Raw genomic sequence first — 23,790 nt, 5'->3', positions numbered from 1 at the left:
TTTTCTGTTTACCCTTACATTATTAGTGTAGAGACCTGTAAAGCTAATGTGTATTGTGGTACTGGGTTCGATTCCCGGTCTTAGGCCTTGGATTTTATTTATTTTTTTTTTTTTTCATGATTTAAGGCGCGTCAACATCTAAGGTTATTGGCACCCGGAGCTTTTTTCAGTGCACTGCCGGCTTCCGGGCAGTGTTCCCTCGTTACAGACAACACTGTCCATCAGCGGACAGTGAGCTGTAAGAAGCTCCTAGGAAGAGAAAATCTAAGCAGCTAGATTCGAACCCGGAACCTCCGCGTGGGAGTCCAGTATGCTAACCTCATAGTTAATCCCTTCCCTCAAAATATTTAATATTTAATAAAAGAAATTTACAGTAAAGTATGTTTGCTAGTCGCCTCCGTCCACGACAAGTAATTGTGGTAGTTGGACGTAAAGCCCGCCTGAAAAAATAGGCAATTACTTTACTTTTTCTTTATTAGTGCAGAAAACGAGACTTTAAGCAAGAAAAATCTTCTATTTTTCATGTTTTTATTGAGAAAAGATTTTTTTGCATAATTTGATTCTTCATCAAATACCTACTGAGGGAAAATTAGTAAAAAAATTAAACTTTTATTTTTCATAGAAATAATTAAGAATATAGAATTGGCTAATCACAGTGAAGAATGAAAGTGTGAAAAGTAGGTGGGTTTGAAGAGCCAATCAGAAACGAGAACTGTTCAATAAACCACGCCTACCGCCCTTGTTGGTCTAACCACGCCCTCTTTGGCCCTTAATAAAGTCAGAGATCTGTATTTTTTCATTTTTCTATTTTCTATTACTTTTTTTTTTTTTGACAAACACATGTAATTATCCAATTTTATTTAAATTAGGCAATTTTTTGGCCATGAGAAGAATACGAGTTTCTTGTAATTGCGTAATTGTAAAGTTTAATATAGACAATCTAAGTTAAATGGGTTCTAGATTTTACTGAACAAATATTTTGTAGCTGTAACGGCCATCATAAGGGTCTGTGACAATTCTAAAGAATATTTATTGAAACTGAATGCTGTGAAATTACTTAAATGATATCATTGTTATAAAATTAGAATAAAACGCATATTATGATCAGTACTAAACATGGAAATTTAAAAAAAAAATAAAAGTCTCAATAAATATAAATAATCAGGTGACTGCGTGGAATTTACGTCTAGATCACCTCGTGCAAACCATGACACAATCTCCACTTATCTTCGCTAACATTTACGCTTAAGAAGATAGATTCTACTATCGGAGAAAAACAATCGATTATTCTTAAGAAGTATGCCAAATAGCTAAGCATTTTCCAGCAATATGGCTGAAGAAAAATTGGTAACTTTCACTGATGCCACCTAATTTCCTAGCGGTTACTAAGTAATTATATAAAATCGGTTCAATGAACTTAAACATGCGGGCTTTACAAACTATTCTGGTCCTAAACAGCGCTAATTGAAGAAAAATGTTACACAAGTAAAATTTTTAAATATGCTTTTTTTTTTTTTTTGTGGAGGGGGAAACATCTCTGACGTCACATAGAATACAGGTTATCAACTTATCAGGTTATTATCGCGATAAAATTTGTGCGTAATAATTACGTACTTCACAATAATGGATATTACTTTCTCCCAGTCGCTTTATTCAAAAAGGAAAACTATCTCCCAAAGCAAAGCCACTATTAAATTGTTTACTTTTTATTTTATTTTCTAGTAACTTCCTCTCTTAAAGTAGTTATTTCCGTTTCCTGTTTTTTTTTAATTCATTCACAGAGCTCTAGTTGAGGACATGTCTACGAGGGATGTACATACATACATTGTGGCGAGTGAGTTCATTTATTCCCAGGTACATGTATGTACTATTGTTTAAAGTCATGTACTTAAAATGTAACATTATCGCATACCTTTACTAGTGTGAAATTAGCAATTTTGTTTATTTATATCGTAAAACAAAAACACTATTCAGTAACAAATTTTTTTAGTCAATTGAAGAACTTTTAAGTAGCCTTAAAAATTGTGCGAATTTCTTTTATTTTCCGGGTTTTATACTTGACTATAATTTTTTATGCAGCCGCCATAATTGATCTTTCCATCGATTATATCGATCTTGAAGGCTGTGCCCTTATCCAGCAATAGTTCTAAGAGATCGAAAATGCACTTAAAGGGGCCAACGAAATGCCTTTTAATTAAAAATCTAAAGTACCTCTACTTAAACTAAAATAACTTTTAATCCACTATGGTCTCTCCTCAGTTTTATTAAGTTCTTGTAAAATTGAAGGAACCGCTTTTAACGGGAACTTTAAATTGTCTCTTCCTCTGTCTACGTCAGTTATATTATTGTAAGTGTTGTTTATAATAACTTGGGAATTTATGTTCTTCTGTACAATAGCACTGCTTGTTTTGTTTTGTTTTTTTGTGGCCAATGGCGATTAGGTATCTCTATTGCTACGCGGTAATTGGTTAGTACTGTTAGCCAATCCTACGCTAACTGTTTAGCGATGATTTTATTAATTACTAATCTTTGATAATAATTAGAAAAATGATCGAAAACAAATTATTATTTTTTATATTGGTAAACCCTAGAGCTTAATTTTTTGTTTAAAGAGAATTAAAATGTTTATTATCTAATTAATCTTTAATAACTTTTTTAAGAAGGTGCTCGGTTGAACACTGAGAGTGGGTGTTTTCCCTCTCACTCCCTCTCTCTCTAATTGGAGAACGGAAAACACTCTCATGACTTCCTTTTATCCCAATTCTTTTGTTAGAAGTGGCAAATATTCCTGGGATTTCCTTAACTTTACAAGAAATTGACAAATTTCCGATCGTGTTACGACTTTTCAAAATTATCGCTATTACCGTTACTTATTTAAAACAACACATTTAATTATACGCTAAAATATTATACAAGTGACAGGTCTAAACATGTCCTATTTTGTATTTTAGTAGGAAATTTTTCAGTGGAAATGTTGGCAATAAAATTTTATGAAACTAGATGTGCGCAATTAGTGTACTAAGTCTAAAGAAAACCGCAAAATGTTTCGAGGATATATGAATAACAGAACATTGATTTAGTAGTACTTCCGGTGAACCAAATTTGACGAAACCTTATTTTAGCCTCCGGATGTTACCTGAGCGAATCATATTTGACGAAACCTTATTTTAGCATCCGGATGTTACCTGAGCGAATCAAATTTGTCGAAACCTTATTTTAGCATCCGGAAGTTACCTGAGCGAATCAAATTTGACGAAACCTTATTTTAACATCCGGATGTTACCTGAGCGAATCATATTTGTCGAAACCTTATTTTAGCATCCGGATGTTACCTGAGCGAATCATATTTGTCGAAACCTTATTTTAGCATCCGGATGTTATCTGAGCGAATCATATTTGACGAAACCTTATTTTAACATCCGGATGTTACCTGAGCGAATCAAATTTGACGAAACCTTATTTTAGCATCCGGATGTTACCTGAGCGAATCATATTTGTCGAAACCTTATTTTAGCATCCGGAAGTTACCTGAGCGAATCAAATTTGACGAAACCTTATTTTAACATCCGGATGTTACCTGAGCGAATCAAATTTGACGAAACCTTATTTTAGCATCCGGATGTTACCTGAGCGAATCAAATTTGAATTTTCAGCAATTTTTTTTGTTTTTGTTTTCAAATTACGGTGGATTTATACCGACACCATTTAAAACTCAAGAGGAGCTCACAATTCGAACACTATTCTATTCCAAGTAGTAAGAGAAAGTTAGGAGAATAGTGAAACAGGATTTTAGAATGTTTAGGACCATTTGTAGTTAAAGTAAAAAAAAAAAAATAGCAACGTGCCACAAACACGTGACTTTGACCTTTGTCCGCCTGTCTGTCTGTAGGTTAGCTCGCGGCATCCGCCTACATATGAGCAGAGGTACATACTTAGATACACCTTTCTCCTGGTAACTATGCGGCCATTTCTACCTGCAACCTGGGGTCCATTATCGACCTTCATTAAACCCAGTTCTTCGGCAATGATCGCCCACTATGGTGCTAAATAACTTCTAACCGCACTATTGTGTAGCTTTACTGCCTTTAGTGTACTTGAATCGTTTGATCTTGAAAGAAAACTATGGCAAATCTCCAAAATCAATTCTTATTCTTAATTCAATGTCGAGTCACTGTTGTGCATCCCACAAAGGATCATTAAAATATCCAAGCAATTGCACGCTCTTGATTGTTAAGTAATTACAAAAAAAAGATATCTAAAATTTTGCAAAACTAGTTCTATAAACAAAGATTCCAGTTACTCGGCCCCAATCCTTAGCGTTTCTTAAGGACACGTTCGGATGGTTGGTAGATCGCTTAAAGAAAACAAACGAACAGTTTTAAAAAGGAAAACGTTTATGAAAAGTTTGTATTAAAACTAAGTTGGGTCCAATCCGTCCAAAAAAATTGGAACAGCTTTAGAAAACGGCCGTGTGTAGCGCCTCTAATCTCTCTTTCTCCTTCAGCAAGATGTAAAGTTTCCTGCTTTATTCCATATTTGTGTGTCTTACACACTGATGTAATGAGTTTTGTATAACTGAGACATTATTTCTGATCAAGGAATCATTTTGGAGAGCCATGAAAAAGAGGAAATAGAAAAAAAACTTATTGCATTGAGTAGAAATCAAAGAAAATATCAAGGCCCCTGATTGGCCAAATCTGTACGTAGTCTCTTACGAAAGGAAGTCGTGCTAGTACCCCAATCCATTTATTCTTGGTTCAAAGAATAATTCGTTCATACTTAAGTATATATCCTTCTGGCCATTGTTACTTCTGTTACATGAAAATAAAAATATGTTTCAATTTTTTAAGTAGAATTAAGTCCCCAGTATGAAATAGTAACGTGTTACTTGAAGCATTAAGTAATTTTAAGTATATATTACTAAATAGGTAGGAGTTTGAGACAAATGACTATTCTATAACTAGTTTTTACTTGAAAACTAAAGACGTAGACATTATAGTTAATATATTAGTACAGTATATAATTAGCAATGTGTGCTAGCATAATCTAGTCCAGTAACTAGTTTAACTAGGTAGTTAGAATTGGCCAGAACTTGGTACCGTCAATGTTACGGACGGACATTGACGGACCAGTTCTTTTCTAGTCCATCCTACCCGTAATTCTGTTGATTACTCGCTGTTCTTCAATTTTTTTGTCATTATTATGATCTTCCTTATCATATTTTTGTTCTTTTTGGTTATTTTCTAGATGAAAGTAAACTGCGATCCGGTTAATTTCGCTTCCGGTAGCGTGTTATACATATTTTTCTTATAGTTGTGTCAATCTAAGGTGGTAATTTGAATCAATTTACCATAATATAAGGAGTTTCTCTTTGTTTTTAGTAGATATCTTTAATATAATTTGTGATTCGCGAGATACTCAGATCTCTAAGTTATTATTTCTGCTGCAGTTTTATGTTAACTAGTTTAAATTTGCTGGATAATTTATCTTTGTAAGAATGGCCAATGTAATAATTGAATGTTGGCGATGCAATGATTTAACTCTTTGCGGCTAGGTGGGTTAAAAACTGTCCCACCTTTTGCTTAGCTTTTGATGCATGGTGGGATTTATTTTAACCCACCTCGAAAAGTTGAAGTTATTCATACATACAGCTTAATATGTTATTTAAAGTTTTTCATTCAGTTGGCATGCACCAATGGAAATTGCGAAAATAAGTGAAATAATTTTTATATCTATTATAAACTTGGCCGATAGTAAAAAATGGTGGCACCGCATACTGTTCTAGTTATTTGGATGCAGCTGTTGTTAATTCATATATTGTTTATAAAAAATTGGGTCAAAACATGGAGCTTAAACATTTCAAGGAACAGTGCGCTGAAGGACAGTGCTGTACTGTCTGCAAAGTTCCGCTTTGTTTTGGTAAAAAGTTGTGTTTGAATGAACATCATATAAAGCATTAGTTGCATAGTGGTATTATACAATACCAGTGTCCCGCACTAAAAAAGGACTATTGAAATGGTATTAATTTTTTCTTTTCTTTTTTTCGTATTTTGAGAGGGATGATTATTTGAGAGTGATGATTATTTGAGAGGGATGATTACATATGTAAGACAATGGAAATGAATGTTTATTTCCATTATTTGTTATAATAAAAGAAATTCTGTGCAACTGGGGCCTTCCCCAGTTCGGGTGCCTCAAAGAGTTAAAAGATTGCTCTACGAAAAGACGCAGAAAAGAATGTAACAATTTGACAACTTTAGAATCCATACATTCCTCACCAGCAATCCTCGGATTATGGACGAACAAAAGAATTGTAGAGGAGGTTACCACATACGAGTATAGTCGTAGATGACAACCTTAATCCTTCTTGGATGCTGAGTAAACATTCTTCATGAAGGGTTACGCAGCTGGAACTCATTTTTATCCCAGTTGTAAGGCCCATCTTCCCTGTATTGTTCGTGAGTATTGTCCGCTAAGTATTAGTAAAAAGTAAAATGACGCAGAAGTTTCCGGTTTTCTTGAAGCAAATCACCGGAAGTTTGAAATGAATTCCTTGAAAACGGAATTTCTAAAGTTCCACACTTACGATAGATCGTGCACTAAAAATAACTTCTTGATGGTGCTTTAAAATAAGTGCATTTCCGGTGGTAAATAAAGGAAATGATAAAGGTGTGATAAGGAAAATTTGACGCCATTACAGTAGGTATTATAAAATGTTTTTTCGTATTTTGTCATTTCCATTGGAAACAGTCATGGAAACCGTTACATTTAAGTGGTGTTGTGAGTATAAAACTAGTTCTGGACACGATCTTATCTCTCCCGCTACTAAATAGTGCTTGCACGCACTATTATTTAGTTACTAACTCGGTCCTACAGACAGCTCCACTAACTCGCCAATCTTCTTTTTTCTTTTGCACGGCCATAATTCTGTGGCGTATAACAGGATATGAGATGCGATTTTTATCAACGGCCGCTACAAATTGTCGTCAGTAAAAAGTGACTAAGGATTGTCTCAAGATTTTTTTCTACCGACTACTTAACATAAACAATTTTGGATAAATCAGCTGGAATTGTTGGGAGGAACACGCGGATAACAACTAATTCCGATTTCCGGTCATCTCATTTTCTCCAAACACTGAATTATTGTGATAGGTTCTATCCGTTTCGCTGAAATTTTCATTTTAAAGAGGGGGGGGTTAGCCATCACTTTTTTTCACACAAGAGCCCTAAAGTGAATTTTTTCGTTGCAAATCATCTAGTGTGACTGGATAGCTTAAACCAGGATTTAGAGCAACTAAACAATGGGGGACTCTTTTCTTCAGATTCAAGATCAAGTTCAAAAGTAGATTATTCGAACATTCATGGTTTCAAAAAGATTTTTAATAACAATAGATCGCTAAAAAAGTTGAAAAGATTAGAAAGTCAAATATAATGAAGGCATAGAACTTGAATAGTAAAGTCGACAATGAGCCATTGGTCAGTCAGTGATTTACATTCAGCTACGCACAGGCATTCCAGGCACACTCATTTGCATAAAGTAATGTGTGCGTAAGCGTACTTCTGTGTACTCTGCTAACAGAAAAGGTTATTTCTTTGTTCTTTAAAGATCTTTTTTTAACTGTTCTAAGTGAACAGCTCGGAGCCAATACTCTGTCTGAATGTTAATCTAGTTTCTAAGTTTTACTTCTAAAAGAAAGTTGTCAAATCTTGCCAAAATTTTCCTTTCTCTTTATTACGTACTGATTAGATTTCTGGAATATTTTTTTCTATCCCTAAATAAGGAAGAAAAACACTCACTTGACTATTCTACGACTATTACTCTCAAGTTTCTAACACGCTCTTCAAAGTGTGAATATTAAAGTCATAATGGCCTCCAATTAGACTATGAGGTGGAGTCTACCCAGCTAAAAGTACCACGCTACTCTGCTGTGACTTTTAATTGATAACAGTCTTTCAGATGAGACCGGAAAGAGGAATACATATCGCTTTAAAGAAACTAACTTTCTTTCACCGCTAAATATCCATTACAAGTCTTTAACAGATGACATTGGCGATAAAAGACGCCATTTTAATTTCTTTTTGATTAACCTATCCTTTATTATTATTTTTTAAGTCAATAATAATTATTACATTTTATTATATCAACTTGGTTTGCTATAAGATGTTAACCAGTGGTGCCATAGTCAAATGTTGTTTACATCTGGTTTTGTTTGTATTCAAATAATTATAAATTTTTACTTTCCCTGACAATTATCATACTTTTTTGGATTTCCTGTTTTGATTTTTCACTGATCCTTTTTGAGGTACCCTTTTAATCGGAAAATGTGACTTTTCCCTAGTATGTCAAAAAGCATAACTCGAGAACAGACACTCGCCAGAAGTTCAGATATTTCAACATTTCGAATCGGTGACATCATGGGATCTTCTACGCACAAAATCAGTGAAACAGAAGTGGTGATTTTGGTGTTACTGTTGGCGGGACTGCCCAATATTTCCTTTGAACTACGTTCACCACATATCGATCTATAACTGTCCCTGGAAAATCTCGTGTCTAAAGTGTCATTCAAGTGTTATGTACGGTTCCATTATCAATTAAGTGGAATTCACTACTTAAGTCAAAATTCCTAATTTCAAGAGAATAGATGTACTGAAATTGAGCCATTTTTTTCAACTTTACTGGTTATTAGGTTCTTTTACAAGAAATGTAGCAGCTTCGATAAGTTCGTTTTGGAGCGTTCACATTGATGTAAACAACATAAGGAAACGATAAACCAAACTTTTGAACACTTTTGTGGGTTTCAGTGATTTGACCACGACAACAAATAGACAGACAGACAAACATACTGCAAACACATACAGATGCACAAAATTGTAAAAACTACTTCCTCTTTTGTCTAGAAAGGGTATTTCCGGCGGATAAAAGTAAAGTAATCGCCTATTTTTTCTGGCGGGCTTAACGTCCAACTACCGATTAGGTGTCGTGGACAGAGGCGAATAGCAAACATACTTTACTATAAATTTCTCATATTAACCATTAAATAAAATCCAAGGCATTAACAGCAATAATCGAACCCACTAAACCAACAATACATCTTAGCTTTGCGGGTATTTCCGACGGAAACTCTAAATTTAGAATTGGACAAATCTAGTACTTCCTCTTTAAAGTTATAGAAGACAATTAAATAATCAGATCTGTACAACTCCTCCTTCTAGGCTTGACGTATTTTTATTTTTTAATTTAAATTTTGAATTTTAATGTTTCCGGTTTGAGTGGGTAGTTGTTTAAAATTATTCACTGATGATGCACTTTTAATTTCTTTCGTTCAAAACAAATAAATGTGTAATTACACCCGCTTTGGTTAATAACAAGTTGCAGTGTGCATACTTATCAAGTCAACCGTTAAAGTTACTCACGTGTCTTGGTTCAGAAGATTTTGTTCACTTCCCTTGTGGGCGTCCTTGTGAGGTCTTTGTTTCCGGTTTCCTCGTTCTAAGTGGACCTCACAGCTGATTTGTAGAACAATTTAATAGAGCATGACACTATTTCAATTTTAATTGCTCATTTATTATTCATAGAGATCATTAATTTCTTTTTGTTTTAATCACTCGGTTTGCCGGAAGTAAACAAGGCACTAGCAGCTGTTTCATTAATTAAAAAAAAAAAAAGGGGGAAAGGAATCAAAAACTGTGAAGTTACGCCAGGGTTTACGCGGAGTTACGCGACTACACTAGGGCCGGCAAGCAGAGCCAAGCGGCAATGGATTGTGCCCTCCGTTCTGAGTGGCCCCATGGTGGGGGGCGATGACCCCTCACTCCTCACTAGACCGAGCGCCCTCTGTTTACACTGCACGCTAACTATTCTTACCTGTTTCTGTAACTTCTTATCTATGGGGCGGCGCGACCCGTTTCTCTAGTCTTCTTTTACAAACTCCCTCCAAGTCCTTCGAGGATTTCTACTGGAAACTGATAGTGTGGTGCCATCGCAAAGTCGAATGAAAAGTGAAGAAGGCTCACGGGTGATCGATAGAAATGTTGCTAATATTATTCACAGTGAGCACAATGATCTATCATTGTATCCAACCCGGACAGATCTTCCAGCATCTCTTTCAATCCATCAGCAACTTTATTAATACTACCATTTTATTGTGATCTTATGAAATGGTAGTTGGATGTTAAGCCACGCCTGAAAAAATAGGCGATTACTTTACTTTACTTTGTGATCTTATGACTTAATAAAAGAAGATTTGAAATTATTGCCAATTTTGTTTCAAAGACTAGATCATCTTCAGAACTTGATTGATTGATGATAGAAGATTGATTTTGTACATTAGTTATGACGACATATTACCCATAAATCAATGTGACCAGATTAACCAGATAAGCCCTAAAACAAATTAAAAATGAGACTGCAATTGGTTAATAATTTCCATTTTCCTGAATGCAATGATACAACCATAAAAGTTTGAAGTGAATGACGCGATTTTTTGGCCATAAAGTAGCGTTATTTCCTGTTTGTGACTGTAAACGACTGACAAACTTAACGCTCACGTCCGCAATAAGAAGAACTTTTTGATAGTTTCGACATTGTTTGAGCCGGCATCATCAGCCTTTCTTGTCTGACTTTTTTTATCAACACCTAACTGTCCTCTCTTTTATATTCCTTCATGTTATTCTTTACCTAGCTTCTTTTGGTGTCTATTTTCTTTCGGTGTCTATTCTTCTAAGAGTGTTATTTTCTTTCTTCTTTGATAAATTGCTTCCCTTTTTTTGCGAAATTTATGTGCAATATGTGTATAATATAGAGTTTGTAAATTTTTTACATTACATTATAGAGAGGGGGTCCAATAAATGCTTTTTTAGGGTAGTTGAAATTTTATTATATTTACGTATATTAATATATTATTTGTTTAATTAAATAATGTCTTATTTATTGCAAGTTGCCATTTTTTTTTTTACTTTTTTTTAATTTTTAAACAAATTCCTGGAAAATCAATATTTATCCCAGAAAATATTCTTAGGAATTTCTTAGAAATCAATAGGAGCTATGACGTCACATTTGTTCTACCGAGACATTTTATGTTTCAATGAACATATAGAGCAACCATCTTTTGAGCCCAATTCTTATTTAAATTAAAATTTAAATCAGCGGATCTCTACTGTGAAATATGTTGGCCAAGTTGGTGCCAATACGTAATTTTGAATTGTTTAAAGGCTAAGCATAAAGGTCAAGGTCAACTTTAAGCATTACTCACCTTTTGACTGAAACGAGCACAAATAGAAACTAGCCTTATAGCAACATTATTCTCAAGCAGCAAGACTTCAGATTCTTAATGGCGACACTATTAGAGCCATTAAGAACCGAAATTGATCACAAAACCTTGACAAAATTGAACATTTATGAGCCCCAAACTATCTCTCAATAATGAGTCAATTAAAGACCAAGTTATCAATTTTCTAATCGATGTAACTTATGTTTCAGAGTTGGTTCAGGATTTCCAGACCCAAAGACATGTCTGCTGCATCAGAAATTACAGGTAGGAAACTAAACTGTTCCTTGTTTTGCCAAGAATGAGCGTTCCATTGAGTAAAAACTTACTTCCGATTAAGGAATGCTCATCAGACTCCGAATTTGAAACATTAAAACATGAAAATATATTTTGAGTAATACGTGTAGTTTAGAACGTTGAGGAGTGAAGCTAGAAAAAGTCATGTGAGTGTTCACGCGAAGATTTTTTTTCTCTTTTTTGCAGATGATCAATTGTTGCATTGAACGAAGATTGAAGGGGATTGAGGAAGCTAGTACCAATCGAGAATCTGGTGAGTGAGGAATCAAGATAACTCTACTTTGTAACAAGAGAATATTCAGCCCTAACATTTAGCGCACCTGCTTTTAAGAAGTACCAAAGTATTTCTAGATATTGCTGTCGGTTTTTTAGTTTAGCCAAAGGATTGCAAAAGAAAACAGCGTGTATTAAGGAAGCAATCACTGTGACGTGGACACGTGCTGCGAGCGATTACACCAATTTTCCGGGCCATTTTGGGATGGTCAGCGTCCGTCACGGACCATTCCTTCTTCCCAACTGCAGATAAAAACCAAATTTGGAACACTCAGATTCGTAGAAATGATGAGTATTTCTAAAGTTGTTGGACACAGATGAAATCAAATTAAATTCACAAACTAGTGGAAATAAACATTAATTGTAAAGTATTGTGTCAGCGAGAAGAGCTTAATTTCAAACCTTCATTTACTGCGTAGTAACCTCGCATCTAAGTATAATAAACATCCATGACTGGAAGGAGTGAGTGCTCAGCGTAGTGGGTGCAGCTCGGAATCAAGATGGCATAGCCTTTCTGTACACCCCAACTTCCAACTATCGAACCAAAGAAGCGTCTTGTCACAAGTTCCGGTTTCACTCATCAAAAAATCTTTTATTTCTTAGTAACTTTTAAGTGGTGAGAATCCCTTTTCGACTGAGCAAGGAGAAACCGTTCAAAATTCAGAACAAGAAATCGACAACACTGGACAAACAGTAGATGAGCGGTTCTTATAGCATGGAGGAAATGGCTGCCTGCATGATTCACAAATCTCCGACCGAAAGTTAAATCAGAGATAGAGATCAGTGTTTTCTGCTTCAACCACCATACACTCCAGTCGTCACGTCGAAAGGACCTGTTCTAGCCATCTGGATAACTATTATTATTGGTATAGCTAAGAACCAGGAAAAAATGGCATTTATCAAATTCTTTGAATCCCGAACACCCAATGTTTACAGTGATTCGATAAATGTTGATAGGATTTGTTTCTTGTTGGAAAAGACGTGCTATTATTAATGTGCTTAGTTCGATTAAATCAATCAATTGACGTTGATTTCTGCAATTTTTAGGTTATACCCCCGGAAAGCTAAAAAGGAAAATCAGAATCGTAAGAATTAATTGGATAAATGATGACAATTTTATTAAATTCATTTACATAACATCGAAGATAGCATTTAACGAGAAGAATGTAACCCTAAAGTTTAATGCAAATTAGCTTAAATAGCATTTTACAGGCATCATGCGAAGTGATTAGCATTACTGCAGTCTGAACGTAACAATGTTTTACTGCCATCAACGGTGGAACTCATGTTTGCGTTAATGCATTTCAGTAATAACAATTTCATTCGTTGTAGCACGCATGTTTATTGCATTCCTGTCCGGATTCGTTCTTTCTTCTACCACCCAACTGATCAATGTACTGCTAATGATGGAAGAGAATCCGAAGCCGTTCAGGGAGACAATAAACATAGAAGCCAGACTAACTATCTACCATTGCGAACCTAACCTAACCTAACCTTACCTAACCTAACCTAACCTTACCTAACCTAACCTAACCTTACCTAACCTAACCTATTACCATTGCGAACCTAACCTAACCTAACCTATTTTCAAAAAAGTTCTAAAATACTTGCTAATTGTTTACGACGTTTAAAAAGATACATCAGCCTAAACATAGTTCATAATTTTATCCCTTATTGGTACTATCTTTTATTTTATATATATTTCATATAAGTACTTATTATAAATATATATTTATATCTTGAGGGAACACATGAGGCCCCAGGAAGATCATACCTGACTACCGGTACTTCTAACTTCCTAAAACTTTTCTGGAGAACTGGGTTCTCTTTTTGATCTGGGGAAGCCATCCTTCAAACATCTGGGTATCCATGGATGAATTTTATTGGTGGAGAACCCCACTTTCCTGTTAGTTCCCAAGTATTAGAGGCGAATACTATTGGGGTAGCTTTATCCAGAACATTTAGATTTAGAAAGGGGAAAGGGGCTGCCCATTTCTAGAATCTAGATTCACTTCAGAGTCCCTGGATCACTGTTTCATCACCGGGGATGCTAAATGATCTCACCTGCCACTAAGCAAATCCACAATAGATCTAAATAAAGGACCCACTATAATATCGTGTTTAAGAAAATTCCAAATTAATGAATTATTTAAAATTAGGAATTTAGTTTAAATAAATAACAAAATAATTGGAAGGGAAATACGTGTAAATGTATTTAATTGTTTTAGACAGTATTTTAATTTTGTTTTGTTTTGTTTTTTGTTTTCGTTTTGGTGTTCTGCAATTAAAACTAACAAAATAATTAAATCCAAATAAAAGTAGAAGTTATAAGAAAGGCACCACTTTTCATACCGAACGAAAACGATGTGGCGTCGGAATGTTCCGAAGATTCAGGTAAGTATTTTATTAATGTACTACTAATAAAGTAAACAGTGCATGTTGGAGATTTGGAATTTAATAATAATAGTTCAAGCCTTTCTTTTAAAGGTTATCATTAATGTATAGTACTCAGTTTGTAAATAAAGGATTGCATTGAATTGTTTGTGCAATAAAGGGAAGAAATGGGTTTCCGCTAAACAAAGGGATGATGTATTTTAATTGTACAGTCAGCTTTTTTAGTTCATTTTCTTTCATTTTTATTGGTGCTCTACTCCATCCTAAAATGCAAGTCCAAGCCCAGCGCTGGATGCCCATACCAGAGACCTCCCAAATCGGCCCAAACTTAGGTGGTAAGCATCCCAGACTAGCTCAGTAGATTTTGAAACATAAATCAGAACTGAATTGCTAACCCAATAGTTAATTTCAGAGCTAATATAAAACAGCACTTAATTAAAATAAATTTAATATAAAAAGAAATAATCTTGTAACCGATGATTCCAGACTTTCACCGCATCCATAACTCACACTTAATTGTTGCATTTGTAAATATCTAAATAAAATCTTTTAGCAAAACATTTATTGTTTCATTTTTTGATTCAGTGCCGCCCAAAATCCTGTGCATCCTCTCTGCATCCTGCTTGAGCGTATTCCTTAAATCTTTCGCTATTAGATTTTAGTGGCCTTCTGGTAGATTTGGTGTACATGCACTTGGAGTTTAGTCGGCTTTAAATAATTAATTTTAAGTTTGAGTGAATATTCTTACCCAGATTTGTTCTTCCTTCAGCGATAATGAGAGTTTAAACTCTGTAGGGATCCTGAGTTAATTTCCTTTAGCGAGTTCCTACAAGAACCATGAATAAAAGTTAAAGAGATTCTTGTTGTCACCCGGTAGGGATCAAACCCATCCAAACTTTCGTAGAAAGACCTAACTATATCTGACCATCATAGACAATCTGGCGCGTCTATGATTTCCCTTCTGTTATCCAATCCTATCTTCTGACTCGTTTTTCCCATGGCCGTCTAGGGTCCACTAAGTCCGTAACACCAGTTACATTATTCCGTGGTTCTCTTTTTTAACCATTTGTTTTCTAAAAGCCTAAACACTTCTCCAGGATGTTATCCTTAATTTTTTTACGATTACATCAAGGATGCAGAGGATAACGTCAAATTGGGATTTATAGCCGACCATCTTTGTGAACCTAGAAGGAATTTTTGAAAAGACTATCCTTTTGCTTCTATCTTTTTCGATGTTAAGGTTTCGCAACCTGAACCTGAATGAGTTCCGTTAATTTTTTTTGTATCCTTCCTACTCTTGGAGTTCCTGCCATTCGACTTCAATTCTAGATGGGTCATGTCTTTTTCAGTCCGACATGCCTTAAATTTCCAACGACTCTCAGGTCTTCAAACAATTTCATAAATTAGGCATTAGTTTAACTGACTAATAATATGACATAATCTACATATATCCTGATCCAAAGCACATAATCAAATCCAATTTTAGATCCTAGAACCTTGTACTTAGTTGCCCAAGACTATTTCAATGCAAGTCAAACCACACAACGACACAGTATCTTCACTGTATGCACAGGTATTTATACAAAGCACCATTTAAATTTGAATTTAATTAATTTTCTTAAATTAATTGACTCCACATGTAGTTTGTTAAGAGTTTGATTCTGATCCCAGTAGTGTGGTCTGTGCTAGAATTTGAAACTCTTGTTACAAAAAGATTTACAATGCGATGTGTTAGTAGAGTAGCTGATTATTGTTTGTGCGAGAGTAATAATGTGTTTAGGATTGAGATAGAACTTATTGATGGATGCTGGGTTAATGTACTCTGTAATCAGAGACGGTGAGAGAAGTATTAATTTCAAATTTTGAAAATTATGACGCCATCATCTTATGGAAAACAATCTTCTTTCCATTAGTCTAATTAAATTTACTACAGCTTTGCATCACCTTTACAAGCTGAGGCAATTTCTACAGGGGAAAATTTAAGCTTTAAAAAAAGGTTAAAAATAGCCATTTTTTTCAAAAGGAAAATATAGTCTAATCCCTGACTAGTCATTTTGAAAGTAGAAGTCAGATATTTTGTTAATAAACCTGATGAAGCAATATTAAAGAAGGATCAAATAATCCGAATCCCAGTCAAAATGATAGAAGTTCAATACGCAAAAACCTGATGAGATCATCATTGTTAAAGTCATTGTTATTGTGCTCAATTACAAATTTTAAAGTTAAAATTTGAAACCGTTCAGTAGGTTTGCAGAAAAATGTGTAAATGCTTAGTTTACTGGCAAGTTGTAGGTTATTACACGCAAGCTGGAGGTTATACAGGCAAGCCGGTGCTTTGCTTTGATAATTTCGTGTTTTGGATTTAGTATAAATGAAACTTTTGCTTTTCATGAAAATGCTTTTGGCTTTTTTGGGAAATTTAAAAAAATGATTCCGCATTTTGCTTGAGTGTAGTTTCAGTTTAGTTCAAATGGTTTTTTTGCCTTTTAAGCAAGCTACAGAGTTATGGATTTTCATTCTCAAGGTGGACCGGACAATCTTTGCTCTTCTCAGGAGAAATTACATCTAATACGCTTCTATTTATTATTGTTCGACATGCTTTTAAATTTGTCTTTATTTTACTACAAACAATGTCAATTTTTTTTTTGTTTAAAATTAAGTTAAAAGTTAAGGAATGGTGAATATTTCCAGACGAATCTGAAGATGAATTCTTCGACTGTGATGAAGAAACAACGGAAAGCGGAAGTGTTGATGTGATTGGCGGAGGAGATGCTAGAACTAAAGCTGTCAGAACATCTCGCGTTGCTGCTCCGGTTGGGAGACTGGCACAGCATGCTACACTCAAACTGCTAAAGACTGGACTACCTCTTTTTATACCAATAACACAGGTAAGTTACTATGAAGAGATACTCTGGCATATTTTCTCTCCGATGAGAGACTCCTGACCACATTTTCTAATTTCGTGTAACAATTTTCCCGAAAATATGTATAATTTTCTAGATTGTCACCGCAGAGTTTAATTTGTACTCTGACATGACGTGTGTTAGGTCTTCCACTTTGATTAGGAACTTCTTTCTCAAGAAAAAGTTTTGGGAAAATGGGGCGATACACTTCTCTTCTAATGAACAATTTTATTTCAATAATCATATATAATATTAAATCAAGTTTCAAGGAAAATTGTAGTAAGAGATAATCAGTAAGTAATCATAGTATTTCGATGTACTTTAGGGAGCCACTCCAAAGACGGAAGATCAACTGGAAGAAGATGCCGAAGTACTGATCCAGCTGGGAGCAGATGCTGAAGGTTCTCAACTGCGAGCCAAACTTATGAGTGCTTCCTTACTCTCCGATATGGAATCGTTCAAGGTTGACTTCTTTCTTCTTCATTCTCTTTAGTTATATGTTGGTCGGAAATAAAAATAGTTGTAACTCTTCAATTTTTTATTAAAATTATTGAGAGAAACATGAGATTACTAAATAAGAGAGGGTATCTAAATCGGGTGGCTTTTCAGTTTTCGCCGAACTTAATCCTTTTTGGTGTTTGAAGAAAAACAAGTTAAGAAGTTTAAGAATTGCTGCAAGAGAAAGTGATGTGAGGATTCACAGAGATATTTTTTATTTCAGGCTGCCAATCCGGGTGCTGTGATAGAGGACTTCATTAGGTGGTACTCCCCGAGAGATTGGATCGAAGAAGACGAACTGGATGAGTTTGGTCAAAAAAAAGGTTTAATACAATTTTTATCTAGCACTTTCTGGAATTTAGCACTATCAAAATTTGTAATGTGTTTAACTGGATTCAAGAATAGTTCAACCAACAGTGTGAATAATTTGATTACTTCGCACTTTATTATGGCGTAGGCAGTTTTAATGTTATTAAAATGGCCTTGAACCTGTAGAAGCATGTCTTGGCCGATTTGTAGCCATATATTTTGATGTGATCCATAACTGATTGTGATTTTTTTAAAACTAGTAACAAGTTAAAGATTTAGATGCTAATATTTATTAATTGCACAGGAAAACTAAGTGCCCGCATGTTGCTGCCTGGCAATACTTGGCTAGAAGTATGGTCATCGGCCAGGGGAATCCCGGCTAGAAAACAGAAGAGGCTGTTCGACGAAACCACTGAAGGAGAGAAAGCACTTCATTTTATAGAAAGCCAAGATCCCGCGGGAGCTGCCAAATTGGTGGGTTTGATATTCACTTCTGTGGATTCTTTGCTCTTCATTCATGGTCTTGAATAGACCACTTTTTTCATATTTTCCTAGCTTGCTCGCAGCTTGAACTACTACCTAACATGCCCTTTCAGGATAGCCTCAACTTGCCTCATTTTACTTCTTCTATCAGAACCTGCTTCCTAATTCCACTTTGTATTTTCTATATTTTCATCATAATAGTTTTTAAGGAGCGTTTCGGAAAGAGTATGCATCACATGCACCACTGAATTATTGTGAAGTTACGTTCAAGTACATGAATCAAACACAAAGAGGAAGTATTGCAATTACGTCTTCTTTTTTTATATATCAAGTTTTCACCAGAGTTGGGCAGTGATTAAAAAAAAATTAAATTCTAAATTTACTAATTGATTAAATTTATTTTTAATTTTAATCAGAATTTAATCGGCGAATTTAATCGTAATTTTAATCATATGACAATTATTTAATCAATTAAATTTCAGATTTAATCGTTAATCAAACTAATTTAATCAAAGTAAAAAAATTATGATTAAATCTGAGAATTAAATTGAACTTTAATTTTAATCACCAAATTAGTTCAATTTCAATCGTTAATCAAACTAATTTAATCATCCACTTTTATGGGTTTTCAACCAATGTTTCGAACCACGTTTTGGCGAGACCCTTTTTCTGAGCGTCTTCAATAAATACTTTTCGGTTAATTTTTTTAGACTTGAAATTCTTCACGAGTCTCTAGACCAGTGGTTCTTAACCTTTTCATAGACGCGGAACACAATTATATGTATAAATATATATTTTTCTCGCGGAACACTAACATTAAATAAAGTGTATAAGAGAACAAAATTTCATACCAATACGTGGTTCACGGTGGGAGATATAGAACGGCCATAATTTTACAGAATTTCATGACCCAAAAAATTTTCAACCTTTTATATCTTCTACCTTTTTAGATCTGTGCACAAAATAACTATAGTTTATAATTGAGAAAAAAAAAGTGTATAAGAGAACAAAATTTCATACGAATACGTGGTTCACGGTGGGAGATATAGAACGGCCATAATTTTACAGAATTTCATGACCCAAAAATTTTTCAACCTTTTATATCTTCTACCTTTTTAGATCTGTGCACAAAATGACTATAGTTTATAATTGAGAAAAACAAAGTGTATAAGAGAACAAAATTCCATATCAATACGTGGTCCACAGTGGGAGATATAGAACGGCCACAATTTTACAAAATTTCATGACCCAAAAAATTTTCAACCCTTTATATCTTCTACCTTTTTAGACCTGTGCACAAAATAACTATAGTTTATAATTGAGAAAAACAAAGGGTACAAGAGAACAAAATTTCATACGAATACGTGGTTCACGGTGGGAGATATAGAACGGCCATAATTTTACAGAATTTCATGACCCAAAAAATTTTCAACCCATTATATCTTCTATATTTATAGATCTGGGCACAAAATAACTATAGTTTATAATTGAGAAAAACAAAGTGTACAAGAGAACAAAATTTCATACCAATACGTGGTTCACGGTGGGAGATATAGAACGGCCATAATTTTACAGAATTTCATGACCCAAAAAATTTTCAACCCTTTATATCTTCTACCTTTTTAGATCTGTGCACAAAATGACTATAGTTTATAATTGAGAAAAACAAAGTGTACAAGAGAACAAAATTCCATATCAATACGTGGTTCACAGTGGAAGATATAGAACGGCCATAATTGTACAGAATTTCATGACCCAAAAAATTTTCAACCCTTTATATCATCTACCTTTTTAGATCTGTACACAAAATAACTATAGTTTATAATTGAGAAAAACAAAGTGTACAAGAGAACAAAATTCCATATCAATACGTGGTTCACAGAGGAAGATATGGAACGGCCATTATTTTACAGAATTTCATTACCCAAAAAATTTTCAACCCTTTATATCTTCTACCTTTTTAGATCTGTTCACAAAAAGACTATATTTTATAATTGAGAAAAACAAAGTGTACAAGAGAACAAAATTCCATATCAATACGTGGTTCACAGTGGAATATATAGAACGGCCATAATTTTACAGAATTTCATGACCCAAAAAATTTTCAACCCTTTATATCGTCTACCTTTTTAGATCTGTGCACAAAATGACTATAGTTTATAATTGAGAAAAACAAAGTGTACAAGAGAACAAAATTCCATATCAATACGTGGTTCACAGTGGAAGATATAGAACGGCCATGATTGTACAGAATTTCATGACCCTAAAAATTTTCAACTCTTTATATCTTCTACCTTTTTAGATCTGTGCACAAAATAACTATAGTTTATAATTGAGAAAAACAAAGTGTACAAGAGAACAAAATTTCATACGAATACGTGGTTCACAGTGGGAGATATAGAACGGTCATAATTTTACATAATTTCATGACCCAAAAAATTTTCAACCCTTTATATCTTCTACCTTTTTAGATCTGTGAACAAAATGACTATAGTTTATAATTGAGAAAAACAAAGTGTACAAGAGAACAAAATTCCATATCAATACGTGGTTCACAGAGGAAGATATGGAACGGCCATTATTTTACAGAATTTCATGACCCAAAAAATTTTCAACCCTTTATATCTTCTACCTTTTTAGATCTGTTCACAAAAAGACTATATTTTATAATTGAGAAAAACAAAGTGTACAAGAGAACAAAATTCCATATCAATACGTGGTTCACAGTGGAATATATAGAACGGCCATAATTTTACAGAATTTCATGACCCAAAAAATTTTCAACCCTTTATATCGTCTACCTTTTTAGATCTGTGCACAAAATGACTATAGTTTATAATTGAGAAAAACAAAGTGTACAAGAGAACAAAATTCCATATCAATACGTGGTTCACAGTGGAAGATATAGAACGGCCATGATTGTACAGAATTTCATGACCCAAAAAATTTTCAACTCTTTATATCTTCTACCTTTTTAGATCTGTGCACAAAATAACTATAGTTTATAATTGAGAAAAACAAAGTGTACAAGAGAACAAAATTTCATACGAATACGTGGTTCACAGTGGGAGATATAGAACAGTCATAATTTTACAGAATTTCATGACCCATAAAATTTTCAACCCTTTATATCTTCTACCTTTTTAGATCTGTGCACAAAATAACTATAGTTTATAATTGAGAAAAACAAAGTGTACAAGAGAACAAAATTTCATACGAATACGTGGTTCACAGTGGGAGATATAGAACGGTCATAATTTTACATAATTTCATGACCCAAAAAATTTTCAACCCTTTATATCTTCTACCTTTTTAGATCTGTGAACAAAATGACTATAGTTTATAATTGAGAAAAACAAAGTGTACAAGAGAACAAAATTCCATATCAATACGTGGTTCACAGAGGTAGATATGGAACGGCCATTATTTTACAGAATTTCATGACCCAAAAAATTTTCAACCCTTTATATCTTCTACCTTTTTAGATCTGTTCACAAAAAGACTATATTTTATAATTGAGAAAAACAAAGTGTACAAGAGAACAAAATTCCATATCAATACGTGGTTCACAGTGGAATATATAGAACGGCCATAATTTTACAGAATTTCATGACCCAAAAAATTTTCAACCCTTTATATCGTCTACCTTTTTAGATCTGTGCACAAAATGACTATAGTTTATAATTGAGAAAAACAAAGTGTACAAGAGAACAAAATTCCATATCAATACGTGGTTCACAGTGGAAGATATAGAACGGCCATGATTGTACAGAATTTCATGACCCAAAAAATTTTCAACTCTTTATATCTTCTACCTTTTTAGATCTGTGCACAAAATAACTATAGTTTATAATTGAGAAAAACAAAGTGTACAAGAGAACAAAATTTCATACGAATACGTGGTTCACAGTGGGAGATATAGAACAGTCATAATTTTACAGAATTTCATGACCCATAAAATTTTCAACCCTTTATATCTTCTACCTTTTTAGATCTGTGCACAAAATAACTATAGTTTATAATTGAGAAAAACAAAGTGTACAAGAGAACAAAATTTCATACGAATACGTGGTTCACAGTGGGAGATATAGAACGGTCATAATTTTACATAATTTCATGACCCAAAAAATTTTCAACCCTTTATATCTTCTACCTTTTTAGATCTGTGAACAAAATGACTATAGTTTATAATTGAGAAAAACAAAGTGTACAAGAGAACAAAATTCCATATCAATACGTGGTTCACAGAGGAAGATATGGAACGGCCATTATTTTACAGAATTTCATGACCCAAAAAATTTTCAACCCTTTATATCTTCTACCTTTTTAGATCTGTTCACAAAAAGACTATATTTTATAATTGAGAAAAACAAAGTGTACAAGAGAACAAAATTCCATATCAATACGTGGTTCACAGTGGAAGATATAGAACGGCCATGATTGTACAGAATTTCATGACCCAAAAAATTTTCAACTCTTTATATCTTCTACCTTTTTAGATCTGTGCACAAAATAACTATAGTTTATAATTGAGAAAAACAAAGTGTACAAGAGAACAAAATTTCATACGAATACGTGGTTTACAGTGGGAGATATAGAACGGTCATAATTTTACAGAATTTCATGACCCAAAAAATTTTCAACCCTTTATATCTTCTACCTTTTTAGATCTGTGCACAAAATAACTATAGTTTATAATTGAGAAAAACAAAGTGTACAAGTGAACAAAATTTCATGCGAATACGTGGTTCACGGTGGGAGATATAGAACGGCCATAATTTTACAGAATTTCATGACCCAAAAAAATTTCAACCCTTCATATCTTCTACCTTTTTAGATCTGTGCACAAAATGACTATAGTTTATAATTGAGAAAAACAAAGTGTACAAGAGAACAAAATTCCATATCAATACGTGGTTCACAGTGGAAGATATAGAACGGCCATAATTTTACAGAATTTCATGACCCAAAAAATTTTCATCCCTTTATATCTTCTACCTTTTTAGATCTGTTCACAAAAAGACTATATTTTATAATTGAGAAAAACAAAGTGTACAAGAGAACAAAATTCCTTATCAATACGTGGTTCACAGTGGAAGATATAGAACGGCCATAATTGTACAGAATTTCATGACCCAAAAAATTTTCAATCCTTTATATCTTCTACCTTTTTAGATCTGTGCACAAAATGACTATAGTTTATAATTGAGAAAAACAAAGTGTACAAGAGAACAAAATTCCATATCAATACGTGGTTCACAGTGGAAGATATAGAACGGCCATAATTTTACAGAATTTCATGACCCAAAAAATTTTCAACCCTTTATATCGTCTACCTTTTTAGATCTGTGCACAAAATGACTATA

At 33.8% G+C, this 23,790-nt stretch overlaps 2 protein-coding genes across 7 annotated transcripts in view; one reads left to right on the top strand and one right to left on the bottom strand.

Annotated features, from left to right (window-relative positions):
- haf (leucine-rich repeat and fibronectin type-III domain-containing protein hattifattener) overlaps window positions 1-9,692 on the bottom strand; it is an 87,964-nt gene extending 78,272 nt beyond the window's left edge. Inside the window, exon 1 of one of the 2 annotated variants that reach the window (XM_074132436.1) lies at window positions 9,415-9,692. The gene's annotated coding sequence lies outside the window, so the exon portion shown is untranslated. The remainder of the gene's footprint in view (window positions 1-9,414) is intronic. The other variant, XM_074132439.1, reaches the window with a different exon arrangement.
- Window positions 1-23,790, top strand: part of Rab3GAP1 (RAB3 GTPase activating protein subunit 1) — a 116,237-nt gene that overhangs the window by 86,325 nt on the left and 6,122 nt on the right. The window contains exons 9-16 of one of the 5 annotated variants that reach the window (XM_074132432.1): window positions 11,480-11,534; window positions 11,751-11,817; window positions 14,160-14,231; window positions 15,718-15,804; window positions 16,923-17,119; window positions 17,460-17,597; window positions 17,856-17,955; window positions 18,246-18,415. In XM_074132432.1, coding sequence (XP_073988533.1) covers window positions 11,480-11,534; window positions 11,751-11,817; window positions 14,160-14,231; window positions 15,718-15,804; window positions 16,923-17,119; window positions 17,460-17,597; window positions 17,856-17,955; window positions 18,246-18,415 — 886 coding nt within the window. Of the gene's footprint in view, window positions 1-11,479; window positions 11,535-11,750; window positions 11,818-14,156; window positions 14,232-15,717; window positions 15,805-16,922; window positions 17,120-17,459; window positions 17,598-17,855; window positions 17,956-18,245; window positions 18,416-23,790 lie in introns of all 5 variants that reach the window. The other 4 variants (XM_074132431.1, XM_074132434.1, XM_074132433.1 and 1 more) reach the window with 4 other exon arrangements.

This window comes from Rhodnius prolixus, unplaced genomic scaffold, assembly GCF_049639745.1.
Source record: "Rhodnius prolixus isolate KJV_2025 unplaced genomic scaffold, Rpr scaffold_4, whole genome shotgun sequence".
NCBI lineage: Eukaryota > Metazoa > Arthropoda > Insecta > Hemiptera > Reduviidae > Rhodnius > Rhodnius prolixus.
The sequence above is the reverse complement of the archived record's forward strand: the minus strand, read 5'-3'. Positions and strand labels throughout refer to the sequence as shown.